Here is an 18461-nt window from a genome sequence, read left to right on the forward strand (position 1 = left end):
ATTCTATTTATATAATAGCTTCACAAGATGCTCCTGTCCACAGTATTGAAATATCAATCTGCAAACAGATTTGTAACACTTTATCACATTCATCTCAAAATTCTTGCCCGTTTAGAAGCTAAGGATTTGCAATCTAAGAAACACTCAGTTATGAATCAACAGCATGGTGATTGGTAACTTCCGCAAATGACAGCATTACATCATAGAATAGTTGATCACAGTACAAAAATCACAGCGTTCCAATAGTAGCTTCATAGTAAGATGCAGACATAGCTATGGTACTAACCTCGAACAGCATGAAGGAGAGAGACAAAAGCTTCCTAGCAGTATTTATTTTGACCCGCCTGCTACAAAAACTGGGTTCCTGAAAAAATGGCAGAAGAGAACCCTGACTGGACGGATTTCCTTAACTCTATAGCTTGAGGAACGCAAACTCTTCAATAGCTGGTACGTCACCGATCATCTTGAGGGTCTCCTTATCTGGTTCCTCGTCCACTCCAATTGCCATAATCGCCCTCTTCCTCAGGGCCGTCCTGCCTACACTCATGAAGTTCACATTTACATTCTGCCCGCCGAGTATGTTTCCCACCTTCCCAATCATACCTGGCTGGTCAACCTGCCTACAAAGTATTATGTTTCCCTCGAGGCTCACATCCACGCTGAAAGGCCCCACCCTTGTCAGATGGGGTACCCCATACTTCACCCTGCCCTCCACTCTTATTTCACCAGACTCCGATAAGGCACTGGCAAACTTTGACTCCACGTTGGTCAAGTGGACCTGAATTGACTCGAGTGGGTACTCGGGGGATCCATCGACATTAATCCGTTCCTCACTAATCCGGAGACCTCGTTGTTTGGCAGTGAAGTCAGCATTGACCAGGTTGACAAACACGCTGGATATCGGCTCTATGATGCCTTTAGTGATCATGGCTCTGAGAAGCCTGGTGTCCAGATCATCTGGATTTCGAGACGATGTGTATACAACCTTGACCCCCTTAATGCCACTCCCTCCTGCAACCAATTGCACTGCTAGTCGGCCTAGCTTCTCTGCCAGCACAACATAGGGTGCCAACTCTGATAGAACCTGGGATAAAAGAGCTTTAAGTAGATAACAACTAATCAAACATCATGGATTTAAGAGGGGGAGTGCATTAATTTTGTACCTCAGCAGGAACCATAGGGGCATTCACAGCAGTAGAAGCAAGTTCTCCTTTCAATGCTCCAATGACAGCCTCTGCTATTTCAATGGCTACACCTTCCTGGGTTTTCATGATATTGTTGTGAGAAAGAAGGCAGTATTATAGAGAAAGTGTTACGATTGGAGAGATAAATAGCAGGGAGGGATCGGATGATGAAAAAAGATGTGAAGAAAAAAATACAGACCTGAGCTTCAATTGTGCTAGCTCCAAGGTGAGGAGTAACAGTAACATTTTCATGCTGCACTAATTTGCTGTCATTGGGTGGAGGTTCTACTGCGAATACATCAAGTCCGGCCTGTTCCAAAAAAATAAAAGCAGTCAGCATAATGCTTGCCACATCCATTTGCATATTAAAAAAGCGTATGTTTTAAAAAAAAGAATAAGAAATCCTATATATAAAATGGTATACAGCAGTCAGAGGATTTTGATAAGATTAAAGGGTGCACAACCTTCTTGTCCAGTGTAATTTAGTGCTCATGCTATTCTTTTGTGTTTCGAAGTAGTCAGAGAATCATAATCCATTTGGTGGAAATGGGGTTAGAAACACTTTTATAGGCGGAAAAATAGAAAGATTCTGCAATTTCATCTGTCAAAGAAAAGTGATAAACCAGTACATTGTCGTGTAACTTGTAGACATTATAGAGGTGTAAATGCATTAAGATTTAAGACCACAAAGCATTCTTTTTTTCTTTTTTTTTGAATGGTAAGAATACAAATCATTCAAGAATATGATGCTCTTGTTCAAGCATCCAAGAAAATGATATTCTCATGCAGGCATGGTTGAAAATGCAGAAGAGATTTGTATGGGCCTGCCTTGGATATACATACAGGCACAACTGCACAAGGTAGATGAGCAAGTGACATTGCAGCTAAAACAAGTATGCATGTATTTGAATATACAACATAAAACAAACTGAGATTACCTGAGCAACTGTTCCGTTATCAAGTGCTCTCACCAAAGCATCTTCATCAATAACTCCACCCCTAGCAACATTAATAATACGTACACCTTTCTTCATCTTTGCAAAAGATTCGTCATTGAGTATCTTTGAGGTAGTAGGTGTGAGTGGCATATGGAGTGAAATGAAATCTGCGGTTGAAATGGCCTCATCAAAAGATACTAGATCAACACCAACAGCACGAGCTCTGTCAGCAGGGGCATATGGGTCGTGTGCAATAACATGCATTCCCAGCCCTTTTGCACGTCTTGCAACTTCAGATCCAACCTTTCCAAACCCCATAACGGCCAGTGTCTTTCCAACCAGAGAGACGCCAACATACTTGGTTCGTTGCCATTCTCCTGCAAAACACAACAGTCAACACACAAGGCCAGAACATTGTTTCATTATAAAGAAACGTCATTTGTCTATAATGCAGCTAAAGATAAATTTCATACGAAGTAGGGATGGGTTACACACGGAACCAGTATTATCATCCATAAAAGACACACGGGTGCTTCTAGTCATTTAAAACAAAAAAGAATAAAAATACCCACAAGTAGTTAAGCACATGGAGAAGTTGTGACATGAGCAAACTAGAGTAGTGATACAGCCTCAATGGGGGAATGAAAACTCCCAGTAAAATAACTCAAAAAAGTAGAGGATTGGCAAGAACAATTCCAACAATGTTTGCCTAAAGAAAATATAGATAAATTCCCATTGTAAATGGAAGCCAAATGTCAAGTTGAAGTAGAAAAAGGTAGAAAATAAATTGGAATGGAATAAACAAAAATAAACTAGAACAGGGCAGGACCTGTTCAGCTGATCATGCAGCACCAGCAGATAAAAAAAGCTACAAACAAAAACTAAAAAAGAAAAATCCATTATGTGACGCCCATAGAAATATGTAAAATTTATCCTCTGGAGTCTATAAATCTTGTGCGGAGCCCTAGCAAACCAACTTTCACCAAAAATAAACTCCAACTCTAACCTAGTTCACTCCTAATCTATCTTAAATCCCTGCTGAGATCATACTTGAAAGTAAACTCCTAATAAAAGTCCAACTCTTTTCTCAAACCAATTTCTACTTAAACTCAAACTAGGACTCATCTAAAAGTCCCCCAAAAGCAGCAGGGCTTCTCAAATTTCTGAGAAGATGAACCGATGTGGCCCACTTCTGCTGCTGTAATTCTTCATGGATGAGAAATTTAGGTGTAACTGTTGGTGGGGCTAATAGGCCCACCAGAATTACATCATGTAACATTTGGTCACTAACTTCTTGCACTATGGGTGTCTACTCCATTTCCATACTTGATATGCATGAATTTGATTAAAAAATGCCAGCCTATGACATTGTGAAGTTTCTTTTAGGAAAAGGCAGAATTCAAACCCTTTTCCTTAATTAAATTGAGACATGTAAAATTGTAAAGGAATATTGGCTAGATGGAAGATTGGATGGGCTCCCACTGTCCAAGATTGGAAGGACAAGGACTCTAAGACTAAGCTTTAGGGCATATTAAAGAAATTGGATCTGTACTTAAACAGAATACTTAGAACAGGGGATACATAGTCCTCATCAAGACAGAAAATATATTAAAGAAATTTTGATTCAAGATTATTTGTCTCTGATCATTCGGTAGATGTTCTGATACCAAATGTTAGGTACCTAAGCAATATGCCAAAAGCTACAGAGCTGATGGAACGCGTTATCGTACACCCTTTAAACATGTTCCATAATAGGCTAAGTCCGACCTAGTCCCGTGTCTAGGCAGTCCTCCACTAGGGACCTTAACACCTATAAGCTTTAGGGCAAGCGAATCATTTAAACATCTATAGGGTCTCTTTGCACTTGTCATATGTCGTCTTTCCAGTCTCTTAGGCCCCGAAATCTGCCTTATGCCCTTTGTTCCCTATTCATTTCATTCCCTAGGAGTCCTAATTTGTCCCTGGCTGATCATTTGTGTAAGATCAGAGTTCGTCTCCAACTTCACGCCAAAAGTGGCAGGTCATATTAGTTTGCATAGCTGTTATGGTCCTAAGTGGAGAACTGCCTATGTATTACGCACGTACACGTGTATGCATATATGTGTGTGGACTCAGCCTGGTATGGGATATGTTTAAAGGGCCTCGCCTAATGTGTTCCATCAGCTCTGGAGCTTTTGGTATATTGGTTAGGTACCTAACATTTGGTATCATAGCAACCACCACGTCCCTTGTTCAAGTCATGGAAGGGACAACCTGTGGAATGGACTACCTAGAAAGTGCTACCTGGTAAAAAAAAGCCAAGTTGAAAGCTGTCAGAGTGAAGTTGCCATAGAGTGGGAAACCACGGAAGGGGCGACCTATGGAAAGTGCTACCTAGAAAAAGGGCAAGAGTGAAAGCTGCCACAGAGTGGACTGCAGAGAACGGAGGATGCTCAAGTGTAGTGGAATGTTATGATCCTAGGTGGGTGGGTGTTTTGGGGGGGGGGCTGTGTTGACCCAGCTTGGTATGGGACGGGTTTCAAGGGCCTAACCTAATGCGTTCCATCGGCTCTGGAGCTTTTGGGATATACAGTTGTTGCATAATGCAGTAGTAAATGATTTCTCAGGAACGTAATGAATTGAGAACCTCGTACCAAGTACGGTAAAGTGTTTCCCTGGTTGTAACTTCATAGTTCATAGCCCTGCAATGGCCCAACGATTTACAATAACACCTAAGAAAGGCAATATCTGTAGAGCACCATGAGCCCAATTCTTGGCCTCATGCTAAGGAGATCCGCAGATTGAAAAAATGATGCTTTTTCATGTTACAGTTGATATTGCTTCCCAGTGTTAATGATGGTCTTCATGAGCTTGAAGATAAAAAAAAAAAACAGAAATATTTGAATTGACCTCAAACATTCTGTTTTAGTTGGCTACCCCACGTATGATATCCCATGGGAAAGGCTCAAGGGCATCAAAAGCAAGGACACATTAGCATGCTCGGTCGCATAACCATAATTGAGATTCAGACATCCATCATGGGCTTTGTTTTGAACATGTTATTTATAGTAAAAAGGAGACTGTCATAAATTGAGTTCGACCCTCATCAATTTCCAACTGGAGGCTCTCTCCTTTTGTACACTTGGAATAATAGCAATGAGGTTCATTGTGATTCTATCATACTGGAGCACCCAAAGCTAATATCATCTGCACTCTAGCTGAAACAACAAAAATTGATTTCTCCTTGTTTTTCATATATTTTTCTAGGCCTCATCAATCAATTTCTTCTTGCGCTAGTTATGGATGAGCTTACGGAGGGTATCTGGGATGAGGTGCCGTGGTGTATGTTATTTGCAGATGCAATAGTATTAATCGACGAAACCAAAGCACGAGTAAACGCTAAATTAGAGTTATGGAGAACTACTTTGGAATCTAAAGGTTTTAGACATAGTAAGACTATGACAGAATATATGGAATGTAACTTTAGTAATGTAAGGAGGCGGGACGAGGATGTAGTAAATATGACTGGACATGAGGTACCTAAGAGGGATATCTTTCGCTATCTTGGTTCAATTCTACATAAGGAAGGAGAGACTGAAGAGGATGTTAACCATAGAATAAGAGCAAGTTGGTTGAAGTGGAAGCTTGCCTCAGGAGTTTTGTGCGACCGTAAAATCCCTACCAAGTTGAAGGGAAAGTTTTATAAGACAGCTGTGAGGCCAACCATGCTGTACGGCTCAGAATGTTGGGCCACCAAGAAGCAGCATGTGCATAAGATGAGTGTAGCATAGATGCGAATGCTTAGATGGATGTGCGGCCACACAAGGCTAGATAGAATTAAAAATGAAGACATTCGTAAAAATGTGGAGGTGGCTCCAATTGAGGAGAAGATGAGAGAGCACCACTTAAGATGGTTTGGACATATCCAACGTAGGCCTTTGGATGCTCCGGTGAGAAGAGGCGACTCTTGCCAAATTGAGGGAGTAAAAAGATGTAGGAGCAGACCGAAAACAACTTGGGTAGAAACAGTGAGGAAAGACTTGATAGCTAGGAACATAACAGAGAACATGACCTTGGATAGGATAGAATGGAAGAAAATGATCCACGTAGAAGAACCCAACTAGAACCAGGATTAGAGCCGGGTAGATTCCTTTTACCTTCTTCATGAATTTTTTCCTTCTAAAGGATTCATTTAGCCAACCCCAACTAGTTTGGGACAAAGGCTTTGTTGAGTAGAGTTGAGTTATCAATCAATTTCTTTTTTAGCACTTCGGAACAAGGTGTCTATATAGTGTAACCACGCAACTTAATTTCCTGGTTCATCATTTTCAGCCCATGTCCGAAGGGCACCGCATGGGTAATAACCACTAAGGAAACAGCTAGGTAACTTGTGGTAGGAGCCAGGATGCATGATCCACATAATTGAATCAAGATAAAATGCCCATGCATGTGATCAATATGCATCAATTGAAAAGGAAATAAGACGCAATTTTTTTTCGAGAAATATCTGAAAATAAGGGCACATTCCAAACGCTAGATGCAAACAAGCTTTCCAATATCCTGATGGGGTAGCCGTAATGCTTCTAAACAAAGATAGAATTAGAATGAAGCATTTTAACAACATGCCAAAAGAACAAGAACGAATGTTATTTTTTACTAATTCGAAAATCATACCAATGTCCAAAAGCTTCAATTTAGCAATGAATTTGTTTCTAAATCAACACTTAAAAGGCAAACAGAAAAAAGTTATAGATCCTGGTTAGCAAATGAAACAACAAGTGATTTTTGAGTAAAAGACTTGGATGGGCAAATAAGTTAGTCAGGGCAATAGAAAAACACATCATTAAAAGAATGCCAGTGCATCCATAAATTCTAGCACAAACAGCCTGTCAAAGATTCAAGGAAACAATATAAAATATGATATTACGAATTAGATTCCGTGTAACCATCATGATCATAGCTGCATCAGAACAGATTAGAAGCATCCGTCTTTCTAAGAATCATAATGCATTTAGGATCAGATCCAAGAGATGTTTTTGAGATAAAGCCTTTTACCAATTTCCCATCCCTTCATTAATTTATAGTAGTTGTTCGGCTGGACCAACTTTAGCCACAAAAAATTTGGAAAACAAATTACATAACAAAATAGTACAGATGGTCAAAGACAAACACCACTGTTGATGCATCACATTCAACCAAAGGAGAAAGATATACAAACAATCAAACCATAAGCACCTAATTCAGTCACTTTAAAGTTTAATCTTTTAAAGACTCCTGCAAAAAAGTAGTTTGTAGTTGTCCCCAAGGTTGGGAAACTCGGTACTTGGACTCAACTTGACTGGCCCCTAAATTTTGATTCGTGCCTACTTGTTCGAGAAGGAAGAAAGACTGTTTCAATCCAAGAAGAAGAGTTCGAATCCAATCCGTTTGTTTGGACAATTCTCACGATTTATATTATTAATATTCAATAAATATGTCAATATTCAATAAATATTACATAATACATGTAAATAAGGAAAATTCAGTAAAAAGGAAAAAAATGTGTCAATTTGATTTTCTTTTTTTAATGGCTAAAATGTATCAATTTGTATTGGTAAAGAAATGAAAATATCTTCATTACAACTTCACATCAAGTAATTTGACCCTTTTGGTTGCACACATGAGAAAGAGAGATAGTGCAGGATTTAAAACAGAAAAGTGTCAAGCAAAAACCTAACCCTTACTGTAGGGTCCATAATAGCAACTCCAACGACAATTGCCTTTTGGCCCTTTCGGCTACATGATGAAAAAAAATAAAAAATTGTTGTTAAAGGTTTTCCTTTTTTGGAAGAGAAAGAGGGTCTTGATCAACAAATGAAGGATTATTTCCATTTAAGAAATGGAAACTTAAAATAAAGGATTATTTTCATTCCGTCGTTACTAGACCTCTAATGTTGGAAGCCATGGTCATTAATAAGTCAACTAGACTAATCTATCCAAGTTATATGTATGAACGTATATTGCAATGAAGATGTCCTGACTTGTGTGAGTTAATAACAGCCATCTGGCCATGCCAAAACTAGTAAATAGTCGGTTGAATAGGAACTTTTTCAAGAAGGAACAATTCACATTGCACCACCTATAGTTTGGCGTAAAAAGGTTGATTCAGGAGAATCAGAGGTAATCCAGTGAGTTATCCAACCATATCTATACTAACGTAATTTTGGCAGAAATCTTATATAAGAGCCAAATTATCATTGAATACGCATCTCAGTGCCATTATACGAGCATTTATGTTTCCGATAAAAACAAAAGGTGCATATCAAGCTTGAAATCTAACTACCTAATCTGTACTGCCTAGTTACCACTGAATATGCAGTTCAGCACCATTGAGCAATTGTGTTTCCAATAAAAAAAATACATGCATATTAATCTTGAAATCTAACATCATTAACCACATCTAAAGAATACATATTGAACTTTGTTACATTGAGGAATTGATTTTACGCACTTATAGGAAGCTTTATTATATATTTCATTACTACAGAGTTTGAGCATACAGGACGAATGTATAACCGAACTTACAAAACATGATCTTAGCTTATATGATTACCAATTATATAATTACCACAGATACAGGCCCAAGCACATTGTTCTTCTGATCTAATCATGACTTGTAAGCTTAACTGTGTCAGATTTGACATAAAGCAAGCCATTTTTCTCTACTTTGCAGATCTAAGTGTTACCTGATGTCCGGATCAAACTCAAAAAATGATATATCTAAAAATCCAAACACAGTTATATTTGCATTCTGGCAGATCTACTACTTCTGGAACAGAAAACACACAGATCAAGCTAGCAACCAGACAAGAGTGTTCTAACAGATCTTTTCCATATAAAGAAATAAAGGAAATAAATTAATGAAAATAAAATCATTCACTAAAGATCTGATGTTAATGTAGAATTCTCAAACGAAACATTTTCAGACAGAAATCACATAAATTGCAGGCAAGACTTTCTCTACATTTTAACAAATCAATAATGCAACTTCGTGCTCCCTGTCAATAGATATACGAATTTGAGACTTACTAGTAAATAAACAGTAAAAAGAAAAAAAAACCGTTCACTCGTTTTCAGAAGATCTACGAATTTGAGGCTTCCGAGTAAATCAAAAGATCTGATGTTAATGTAGGATTCCCAAACGTAACATTTTCAGACAGAAATCACATAGATTGCAGGCAAGGCATGACCTCTCTACGTTTTAAGGAATCTAAAATGCAATTTCGTGCTCTCTGTCAAAAGATCTACGAATTTGAGGCTTACAAATAAATCAAAAGATCTGATGTTAATGCAAAATTCCAAAACTTAACATTTTCAGACAGAAATCACGTATTGCAGGCAAGGCATGACTTCTCTACGTTTTAAGGAATCTAAAATGCAATTTCGTGCTCACTGTCAAAAGATCTATGAATTTTGAGGCTTACAAGTAAATCAAAAGATCTGATGTTAATGTAGAATTCTCAAACGTAACGTTTTCAGACAGAAGTCAAATAGATTGTAGGCAAGACACGACTTCTCTACGTTTTAACAAATCTAAAATGCAATTTCGCGCTCTCTATCAAAAGATCTACGAATTTGGAGGCTTACAAGTAAATCAAAAGATCTGATGTTAATGTAGAATTCTCAAACGTAACATTTACAGACAGAAATCACATAGATTGCAGGCAAGACACTACTTCTCTACATTCTAACAAATATAAAATGCAATTTCGTGCTCTCTGTCAAAAGATCTACGAATTTGAGGCTGACAAGTAAATAAACAATAAAAAAGAAAAAAAAAAGATCGATATTCTTTCCACCAAAACAAGAAAAGAAAAAAACATAAAAATAAAAAGGAAGAATGTTTACCAGCTTTAATCGAGGCATCGGCCTGAGCAACATTGCGAGCCATGGAAGCGAGCAGAGCAATTCCATGCTCCGCGGCAGCTATAGTGTTCGCGGTCGGAGCATTCACAACGAGACAACCGAATTCCGTAGCTGCCTGAAGATCTACATTATCGATCCCTACTCCAGCCCTTCCAACAACCTTCAACCGACCTTTAGAGGCCTCGAAAACCTCTCGCGTAACCTTAGTCCCGCTCCTAACGATCAACGCATCACAGATCGAGATCTTCGAGCACAGATCTTCTTGATTGAGATTGTAAGAGCAATCAACATTAGCAAAGCTCCGTAACACCTCTAATCCTGCTTCTCCGAGTTTCTCCGCTATCAGAACCGTAGGTCTCGAATCAACCGCTCGGATTTCAAGATCTCGGCGTTTAGAGACTGTTTCTTGAGAATCAAGGGTTTTGAGAGCCTTGCTGAGGAAGCGAGACGGAGAACGAGAGCAAGAAAGCTTTAAGAAGGTAGAAGAAGAGGAGAATTTGAGGAGAGGTAGGATAGAGGAACGTGTTGAGGGAGATGAAAGAGAGGGAGAAGGAACGGGAGGCGAGAGAGTGATCTTTGCAGAGGCAGATGCCATGGCTTTCTCTGTTGTTGTAGCAGAGAGAGAGGGATGTTCAATTTGAGATTTGCAGCTGCTTTTTCTGCCACCTTTATAAAAGCCGCGACCTGAGAATGAATGTCGAATTTTGGGAAATTACAGAAGTGGGCCAGGAAGGGACAGAGAGATATTAGTCGTGATTTCTCAGACTCTTTCGTATTTTAAGTCTTTCTTTATTTAATCTAACTAATATATATATGAGAAAACAGTTCCTACACATATGTGTAGATAAGTTATCTACACACTAGCTTAAAATACAGTGGGGGCCACATTATTTGGGTGATCCAAACCATTCATTTTTAAGGCCCTCACATAGATAGGGTGTCCATAAAAAATCAGATCCATAGGATCATCCTAACCATTCGAACTGTGGAAGCAAAAAATGGACTAATTTGTGAAGGTTTAAAGACATCCATTTTACCTCCACAAATCGTGCGGTTGAGATGATCCTATGGATCTGATTTTTTGTAGACACCCTATCTATGTGAGGGCCTTTAAAATGGATGGCTTGGATCACCCAAACAATGTGGGCCCCCACTGTATTTTAAGCTAGTGTGTAGAGAACTCTCTACATATGTGTAGAGAGTTCTCTACACACTAGCTTAAAATACAGTGGGGGCCCACATTGTTTGGGTGATCCAAGCCATCCATTTTAAAGGCCCTCACATAGATAGGGAAAATCCCATCTATATCCGAGCTCTATTATGCCTATTCGCTTTAATAATAAGTTATGATATTAACTACTTTCTTTAGGGTAAAATCATAATCTACATACGAAAAGTACCGACACAGGGTACCTGTCTATGACAATTATGAAAAAAAATTATCAAAAAAAGGTAAAGACATATGACAATGACGAAACAACTACTTTATATTACTCATAAATGACACTTGCAAAATATTGACGGATTCCAAGCACCTCAAGAGGAACAACAATTATGGAAACATCTATCGATTGGAGGGCTAGGATAATATTAAATAATATTAATAATTTACTGAAGAGGAACAATAATTATGGAAACCTCTATCGATTGGAGGGTTAGGATCAGCAATATCGATTGGAGGGCTGGGATAATATTAATAATTATTTAATATTATCCTGAAATTTCGGTCAAAATTTTATACGAGAAAAATAGTCGTTTATTGATTTAGTCGGATTTCAGGCGAAATCCGCGAAATCAATAAAAATCAATTTAAAATATACTTTAACTCGGTCAAAATTTCAATAATTTTGGCCGAAATTCCAAGATAATATTAAATAACGAATAAAATCCATATTTTTTGAGATATTCCTTAAATTTCATAATTGGATTTCGGGGGGAAATGAATTTTCGATCAAAATTTTGAAAATTCGGTTAAATTTCGGAACAAAATTTCGAGGCAAAATGAAATTTCTAACGAAATTTCATACCATTTCGGGTTGATCAGATTTGGATTTCGGTCGAAATTTCAAACCATGCTTAAGAGCAAGATTTTAAAAGGTAAAAGGTAAAGTAATATTGTTTTCCCTATTATATGAATATATCCTAGGTAGTTGTTCTTTTTAATCAACTAAAATATTAGATTGCCACTTCATTTTGCACTATTTGAACTGATATTTGGGTCTCATGTGCAACGCACGTGCATTTTTCCTAGTACCCTTTAAAAGGGGAAAGCTTCCATACATGGCTCTTCATTAAAAAACAAATCATCTAGACAATCTTCTACGGACCAAGGTTTAAAATTTTGGTTCCGGTACCGGTTTTGGACCCTAAAATTTCAAATTTTCGGTCGAAATCTAGTACAAAACCGGAAACCAATATTTTATTCAATATTAAACTTCGGTCAAAATTTTGGTGAAATATTAAATTAATATTAAAAAAACAGATTTTTTTGGTCAAATTTCAAAAAAATCGAAATTTCAGCCGAAATAAATGACCGTTTCGTGTTTTGATCAATTTCGGTGTCGGCCTCCACCGAAATCCGAAATTTAAGACCATGCTAGGGACTGGGATGGGAGGCTTTTTGGATGTAGGGAAAAAAAATATTGGAATTTTTTTCACCAAAAATTAAATTTTAGGGTTTGGTTAGCTTCCAAAATTCTCCATATTTTCAAGGAAACTGCAGGCCAAATATACAACGAACTTTTATTTTTCATAAAATATTTTTATGAAATTTTCTTGTCCCTATATCCAAACCATAGTTAGCAAAACTGGAAAAAATTGGGATGGCAAAAATTCGAGTTTAATAAGGTGCTGGTTAAAAAAAAAAAAAAAAAAACCTAGTAAAAAACGGAAACACAAGAAAATGAGTTAAAATTTTTGTCATTTGCAAAATATGGTGGGGGTCAAATTGGAAAGTTGCCTTTTGTTCACCAGGGACATCCAGCGCCCGTGTACGTGGCAATCAAAACCACTGGATTTTTCTGACGTCAAGTACATTTGCCTCCCTTTAGTCATTGATACACTGGCGCGGGGTGTCCCTGATGATCAAAAGGGGCGTAAATATCACTTCCCCATTTTAAAGGTGTTAAAAATGTTGCCTAAAAAAACAGAGTAATATTAGTTGTGATAGTATTAAATGAAGTTTTAAACGGAGCATAAATAAAACTTGGTTTTTTTTCCGTTTAAAACTTTTGCTAACTAAGATCCAAACGCCCTTAAAGCCTTGTTCGTTTCAGATTGTGAGGGCCCCAACTGATTCTTGGCCCGGAATTATGTTGGTTGTCACATTCTTAGGCCCTTTTCGTTTGAGATTGTGGCATCCGATTGTGATTAAGGCCCTCGGTGTAATTTTGAGTTCGTTTCAGATTGTGAGGGCCCCAACTGATTATTGGCCCGGAATTATGTCGGTTGTCACAATCTTAAAGGCCTTGTTCCTTTGAGATTGTGGCAGCCGATTGTGATTAAGGCCCCAGTGTAATTTTGAGTCCATTAATCATAATCGGCTGCCACAATCTCAAACGAACAGGGCCATAAAACCTTTTCATTTATTATCCAGAAAGCATTCCATACGCGGCTATTCTCTACTTAAAATAAGTTCTGTCAGATCAGTTTTGCAAAATCACTTGGGCAGACTCTTAGGCCCAATTTGTTTTGGATACTGGTAACCGATTATGAGTCCAAAATTGATTATTGGATTCAAAATCAAGGCCCTAGTTGTTTAAGATTATGATAACCGATTGTGAGTCCAAAAGTATTGGACTCAAAATTAACGTATATTTGAGTCTTATAATCAGTTTTGACTCACAATTGGTTCACAAAATTCAAAACAAATTGCGTAGGCCCAATTTGATTTGAATGTTAGAGGAATGCTAGACTGAAGGGAGCCCTTGCAAAAATGAGATGGTGGAGCGATTGTGTAGTCCCTCCGAAATCAGAATTTAGAGGAACAGACAAAAAAGGGTTGGACTTGCCAAAAGCCATCCTTATTCTTCTTTGAGGGCTGATATCAAAACCGGATTTCGTTTTGAAAATAAAGGCGAAACCATATGATGTGACACATGCGCAATAAGACACAACTAAGCTCAAATCCGTATGAATTGCCAAAATCACATTGGAGATGACCAAATCGTTGGTCAATTTCACTTTCGTCTTTATTTTACAAACTAAATCCAGCTTTGGAAGTGTTTTCCTTGTTATTTCATTCTTTAATTTGGGATTCAGAGAAACTGACAAAACAGGTTGAGCTTGTCAAGCGCTATTATTCTACTTCCTTTTTATTCTTGGCACAGAAAAATCCAAAAGCATTGCCAAGAATGTTTTAAGAGCGCAACATTTGAGTCTAGGAAGCAGTTCTGGACTAAAAAACAAGCGAAATGATTTCAGCCCTCCAATGTTTTTCATAAACATGCACTTCATGTTTGTCCGTGTAGTGTTTACAGGGCCGTCAGAGGAATATTTCGGTACTCAAAAAGCTTTTAAAGCCATTTAAAGAAGAATATTTCGGTACTCAAAAAGCTCTTAAAGCCTCAAAAAGCTCTTAAAGCCATTTAAACACTACATGACAAACATCAGAGCCCTAATATAACCCACCCCCCCCCCCCCCCCCCCCCTCCCCCGCTCTCGGATTTAACGTATATGTCACTCACACACACACAACAGAACAGGTGGTGGGCCCAACAGAAACCGTTGGTGGAATGGTGGGCCCATCTTTGAACAACGTAGGCCCCGCCCATACCACACCATAGGATAATCCAAACCGTCCATTTGATGGTACATAAACGTAAATAGGTTGCGTCCCAAAATATAATTTCCATAGGCTGATCATAGCCCTCCGATCTAAATAGAAACTACATCTTATGCAATGTTGTGATCATCCTATGGAAATGATCTTTGGGGCACAACCTATTTACATTGTGGCCCATCAAATGAATGGTTTGGATCATTCTATGGAGTTGGTCGTAAAGTAACATTAAGGCCCGTCCACAACATAGGACGATCCAAGCCGTCCATGGTTTGGATAATCCTATGGAGTTGGTTGTACAGTAACATTAAGGCCCAATCGTAGGCCCCACCGATATTTTTTCAAATTGAAGTGTACCGTCCACAACATAGGATGATCCAAGCCGTCCATGGTTTGGATCATCCTATGGTGTGGTTTGTACAGTAACATTAAGGCCCAATTTAGGCCCCACCCATATTTTTGAAAATGAAGTGCACCGTCGAGACCATAGGATGATCCGAGCCGTCCATTTGATGGGCCGTAACGTAAATGGGTTGTGCCCCCAAAAGGGTTGGCCCATCAAATGAATGGTTTGGATCATTCTGTGGTCGTACAGTAACATTAAGGCCCGTCCACAGCATAGGATGATCCAAGCCGTCCATGGTTTGGATAATCCTACGGAGTTGGTTGTACACTAACATTAAGGCCCAATCGTAGGCCCCACCGATATTTTTCAAATTGAAGCGTAACAACATAGGATGATCCAAGCCGTCCATGGTTTGGATCATCCTATGGTGTGGTTCGTACCAATTTAGGCCCCACCCATATTTTTTGAAAATGAAGTGTACCGTCCAGACCAGAGGATGATCCGAGCCATCCATTTGATGGGACACAATGTAAATAGGTTGTGCCCCAAAAATCATTTCCGTAGGATGATCACAACCCTATAATCTATAGAGGTTGCATAAGATGTAGTTTCTATTTAGATCGGAGGGGTAGGATCAGCCTATGGAAATAATATTTTGGGACGCAACCTATTTCCGTTTATGGCCCAATATGGACGGTTTGGATTATCCTATGGTGTGGTATGGGCGAGGCCTACGTTGTTCAAAGATGGGCCCACCATTCCACCAACGTTTCTGTTGGGCCCACCAACTGAATATCAGCGCCCTAATCACAATCCAAAAAGAGGCATATTATGGAGAAAATCTGGACCATCAAATGTGGTAAGATCTGGACAATATAGTTAATGGGCCCCTACTGCCATAAATCTCACCAGTAGAGTGACATGTTAAAAGGTGAAATAGGCAAGGGTCCACATTCAATCTGTGAAGGTGGGACCCAGTGCCCCAGTGGAGGAATGGTGTATATATTGGAGCCCCTTGCATGACACTGGCTCTCTGATTTTTGTCTAGTTTCCCAGAATTTTGTCAGATAGACCTCCGTTCTGTAGATGGATGACATTCTATTAAAACCTTTAGAGATTGGAGGGTTTGGATCATCTCATGGGGATGATTTTCGGGGCACATGCTGTTTGTAAGTTTGGGAATTGGGACCCGACAAATGAATTGTTAGGAGGGAAAGGGAAGTGATATATTCACCTCTTTTCCTCCCCACGCCACCCCTCTAGTGTATTTATAACTACTCTTTTCACACTACAATCGGGTCACCAGACCGAATTTAGGAAAGTGACCCAAATATTTATGGATCCAAAGATCCAAACGTTAATGGACAGAATTTGGGTAGAGTTGTTGGATCCGACCCTTGTCCATTGGATCTATTTCCTAAGGTTCCAAATTATTCTGGATCATGACCCAAACCTAGTTATTTACACCAGCTTTTGAAATTAAGCTGAGCTTGGTCTCATGAGGCCGAATCATTTGTTGGACATTAATTCGTTAGATTTAGGGCAGTTATCCGCCGACAGTCGTTTCCTTAAAAATAGGGATGATGATACTTTTTTCTTTGAATGGCAGGAGATTTCATTAAAAGGAAGCAAAGTAAAAATACTGAGATGGTCAACACAAGAGACATAGAAAAAATGGTGAAAATACAAGAAAAGCTAGACTACTTTCCCTCAAAAATGAGGGAAAGAAGAGAAAAGGATTCAAGGAGAGAGGAAATCAAACAACTCCAAACCCTCATTACAGAAGCCATCCCTAGCTATCCTGTCTGCTACACCATTAGCAGACCTCCTAACATGCTGGAAAGAGATAAGCGAGTCTCTCGCCCTATCTTGAATCTCATCGAAGAATTGTGCAAAGAACACTATCATTTTCCTAAAAATAGTGATAATGATAGTTATTTTCAACAATTAAAATTTGAAATTCAAAATCAGTAGTTGATAGCAGTTATGACAAGGTTCCTCCTAAAAGTAAGGCACAATAATGGATAGTTTCCAAAGAAAACTATACAAAGAGATGACTGCGTCCAGAGAAGAGGTCGTGAACCATTCAACAATATGTATTAATTTACTTTATCTTATATTTACCTTAGGTTTTAGTTATCATAGTTTGTAATTCTAACCAAGGATACTAACTTTAGAAGAAATGGGATCATCATCCTTGTTGGTGAGCATTTCCTTTTAGTTTCCTATTCTCTATCAATGCATTGCTGCTTGTTCGTGCTCTTTGTTGTATTTAACAAAATGTCTTGTTATTGTCGTTTGCATTATTGTATTTCTCTGCATATTGGTAACTTAAACTCTTAAAGTCCACCCTCCCCTCAGCACGGGCGCTGAATTTTGGGAATCAAATATAAATATGGATGCACAACGTAGACTCAAAGTGGTGGAATAATAAGTCAATAGGGAGGAAAAAAGCACTAGATAGATTTGTCTAGAATTACTTTGAAGAATAACGGTAAGTAGTGTTTGATTGTGTGACATGGACTCATAGAGCAGGGGAATCTTTAGGGGGTGTCATTACCAATATAGAGAAGAGAGAGAGAAAGAGAGAAGAGCATCATTCCTAAGATTCTTCAAGCAAAATTCCATAATTTTGGTGAATTTTGGCTCTAAAAATCAGGAGGGGATAAGAATTCTACCTCAGCACACATGCAATAATTACTCACGAGACAGACACGAAGTCTCTCCAGCATCTAAACAAAGAATGACTTCCCAAATCCAAAGCTAGGAATTTTGTGCAACCAAACAGAGCCTAATAAAAATGTGTTTCTCGTCGTGATGTGGGATACGCAAGTAGCAGGGGCACCAAGCCATGGATGCATATTGCGGGCCCGGCCCGGCCCATGCTAGCAGAGGTTTCACGTGATGGGAATGGAAGTAGGCTTCCTTCAAGTTCCGACAGAAACAACCACCCTTCTGGAAATATGTTTGAACGTCAGACTTGCTTTTTTTGTTGTGGGCTCGAACTATTAATTATAAGGGAATAAAATCTAAAAATTTGATTTCTTTCACAGTTACTTAAATTACGAAACACCACATGAATCTTCCAAAAATAACTATAATACCCTAATCATTATAAACGCAAGGGATTTGCTTGCGTCCATCCCAAGCAAAATTGTTGTTGCTCCCTTCTTCGGGATTTGGATAACCGATTGTGAGTCCAAAATTGATTGTTGGTCTCAAAATTAAACACAAAATTGAGTCCGACAATCAGTTTTGGACTCACAATCGGTTCTCGAATTTCAAAACAAAAGGGGTGATATGGATCACAAATGGCTGTATGTTGTTGT

At 38.6% G+C, this 18461-nt stretch overlaps 1 protein-coding gene across 1 annotated transcript; it reads right to left on the bottom strand.

Moving 5' to 3' along the window:
* Window positions 1-195: 195 nt before the first annotated feature.
* LOC143849804 (D-3-phosphoglycerate dehydrogenase 1, chloroplastic-like) lies at window positions 196-10756 on the bottom strand. Its single transcript, XM_077359006.1, has 5 exons — window positions 9989-10756; window positions 2123-2499; window positions 1384-1494; window positions 1164-1259; window positions 196-1084 (listed from the first exon to the last, which is right to left on the bottom strand). Exons 1-5 carry the CDS (start codon window positions 10599-10601, stop codon window positions 413-415), a joined length of 1869 nt encoding a protein of 622 aa, XP_077215121.1. The 5' UTR covers window positions 10602-10756; the 3' UTR covers window positions 196-412.
* Between the last annotated feature and the right edge of the window lie 7705 nt (window positions 10757-18461).

Source organism: Tasmannia lanceolata, unplaced genomic scaffold, assembly GCF_043159265.1.
Source record: "Tasmannia lanceolata isolate RefF3 unplaced genomic scaffold, GAP_Taslan_0.1 ptg000018l, whole genome shotgun sequence".
Lineage (NCBI taxonomy): Eukaryota > Viridiplantae > Streptophyta > Magnoliopsida > Canellales > Winteraceae > Tasmannia > Tasmannia lanceolata.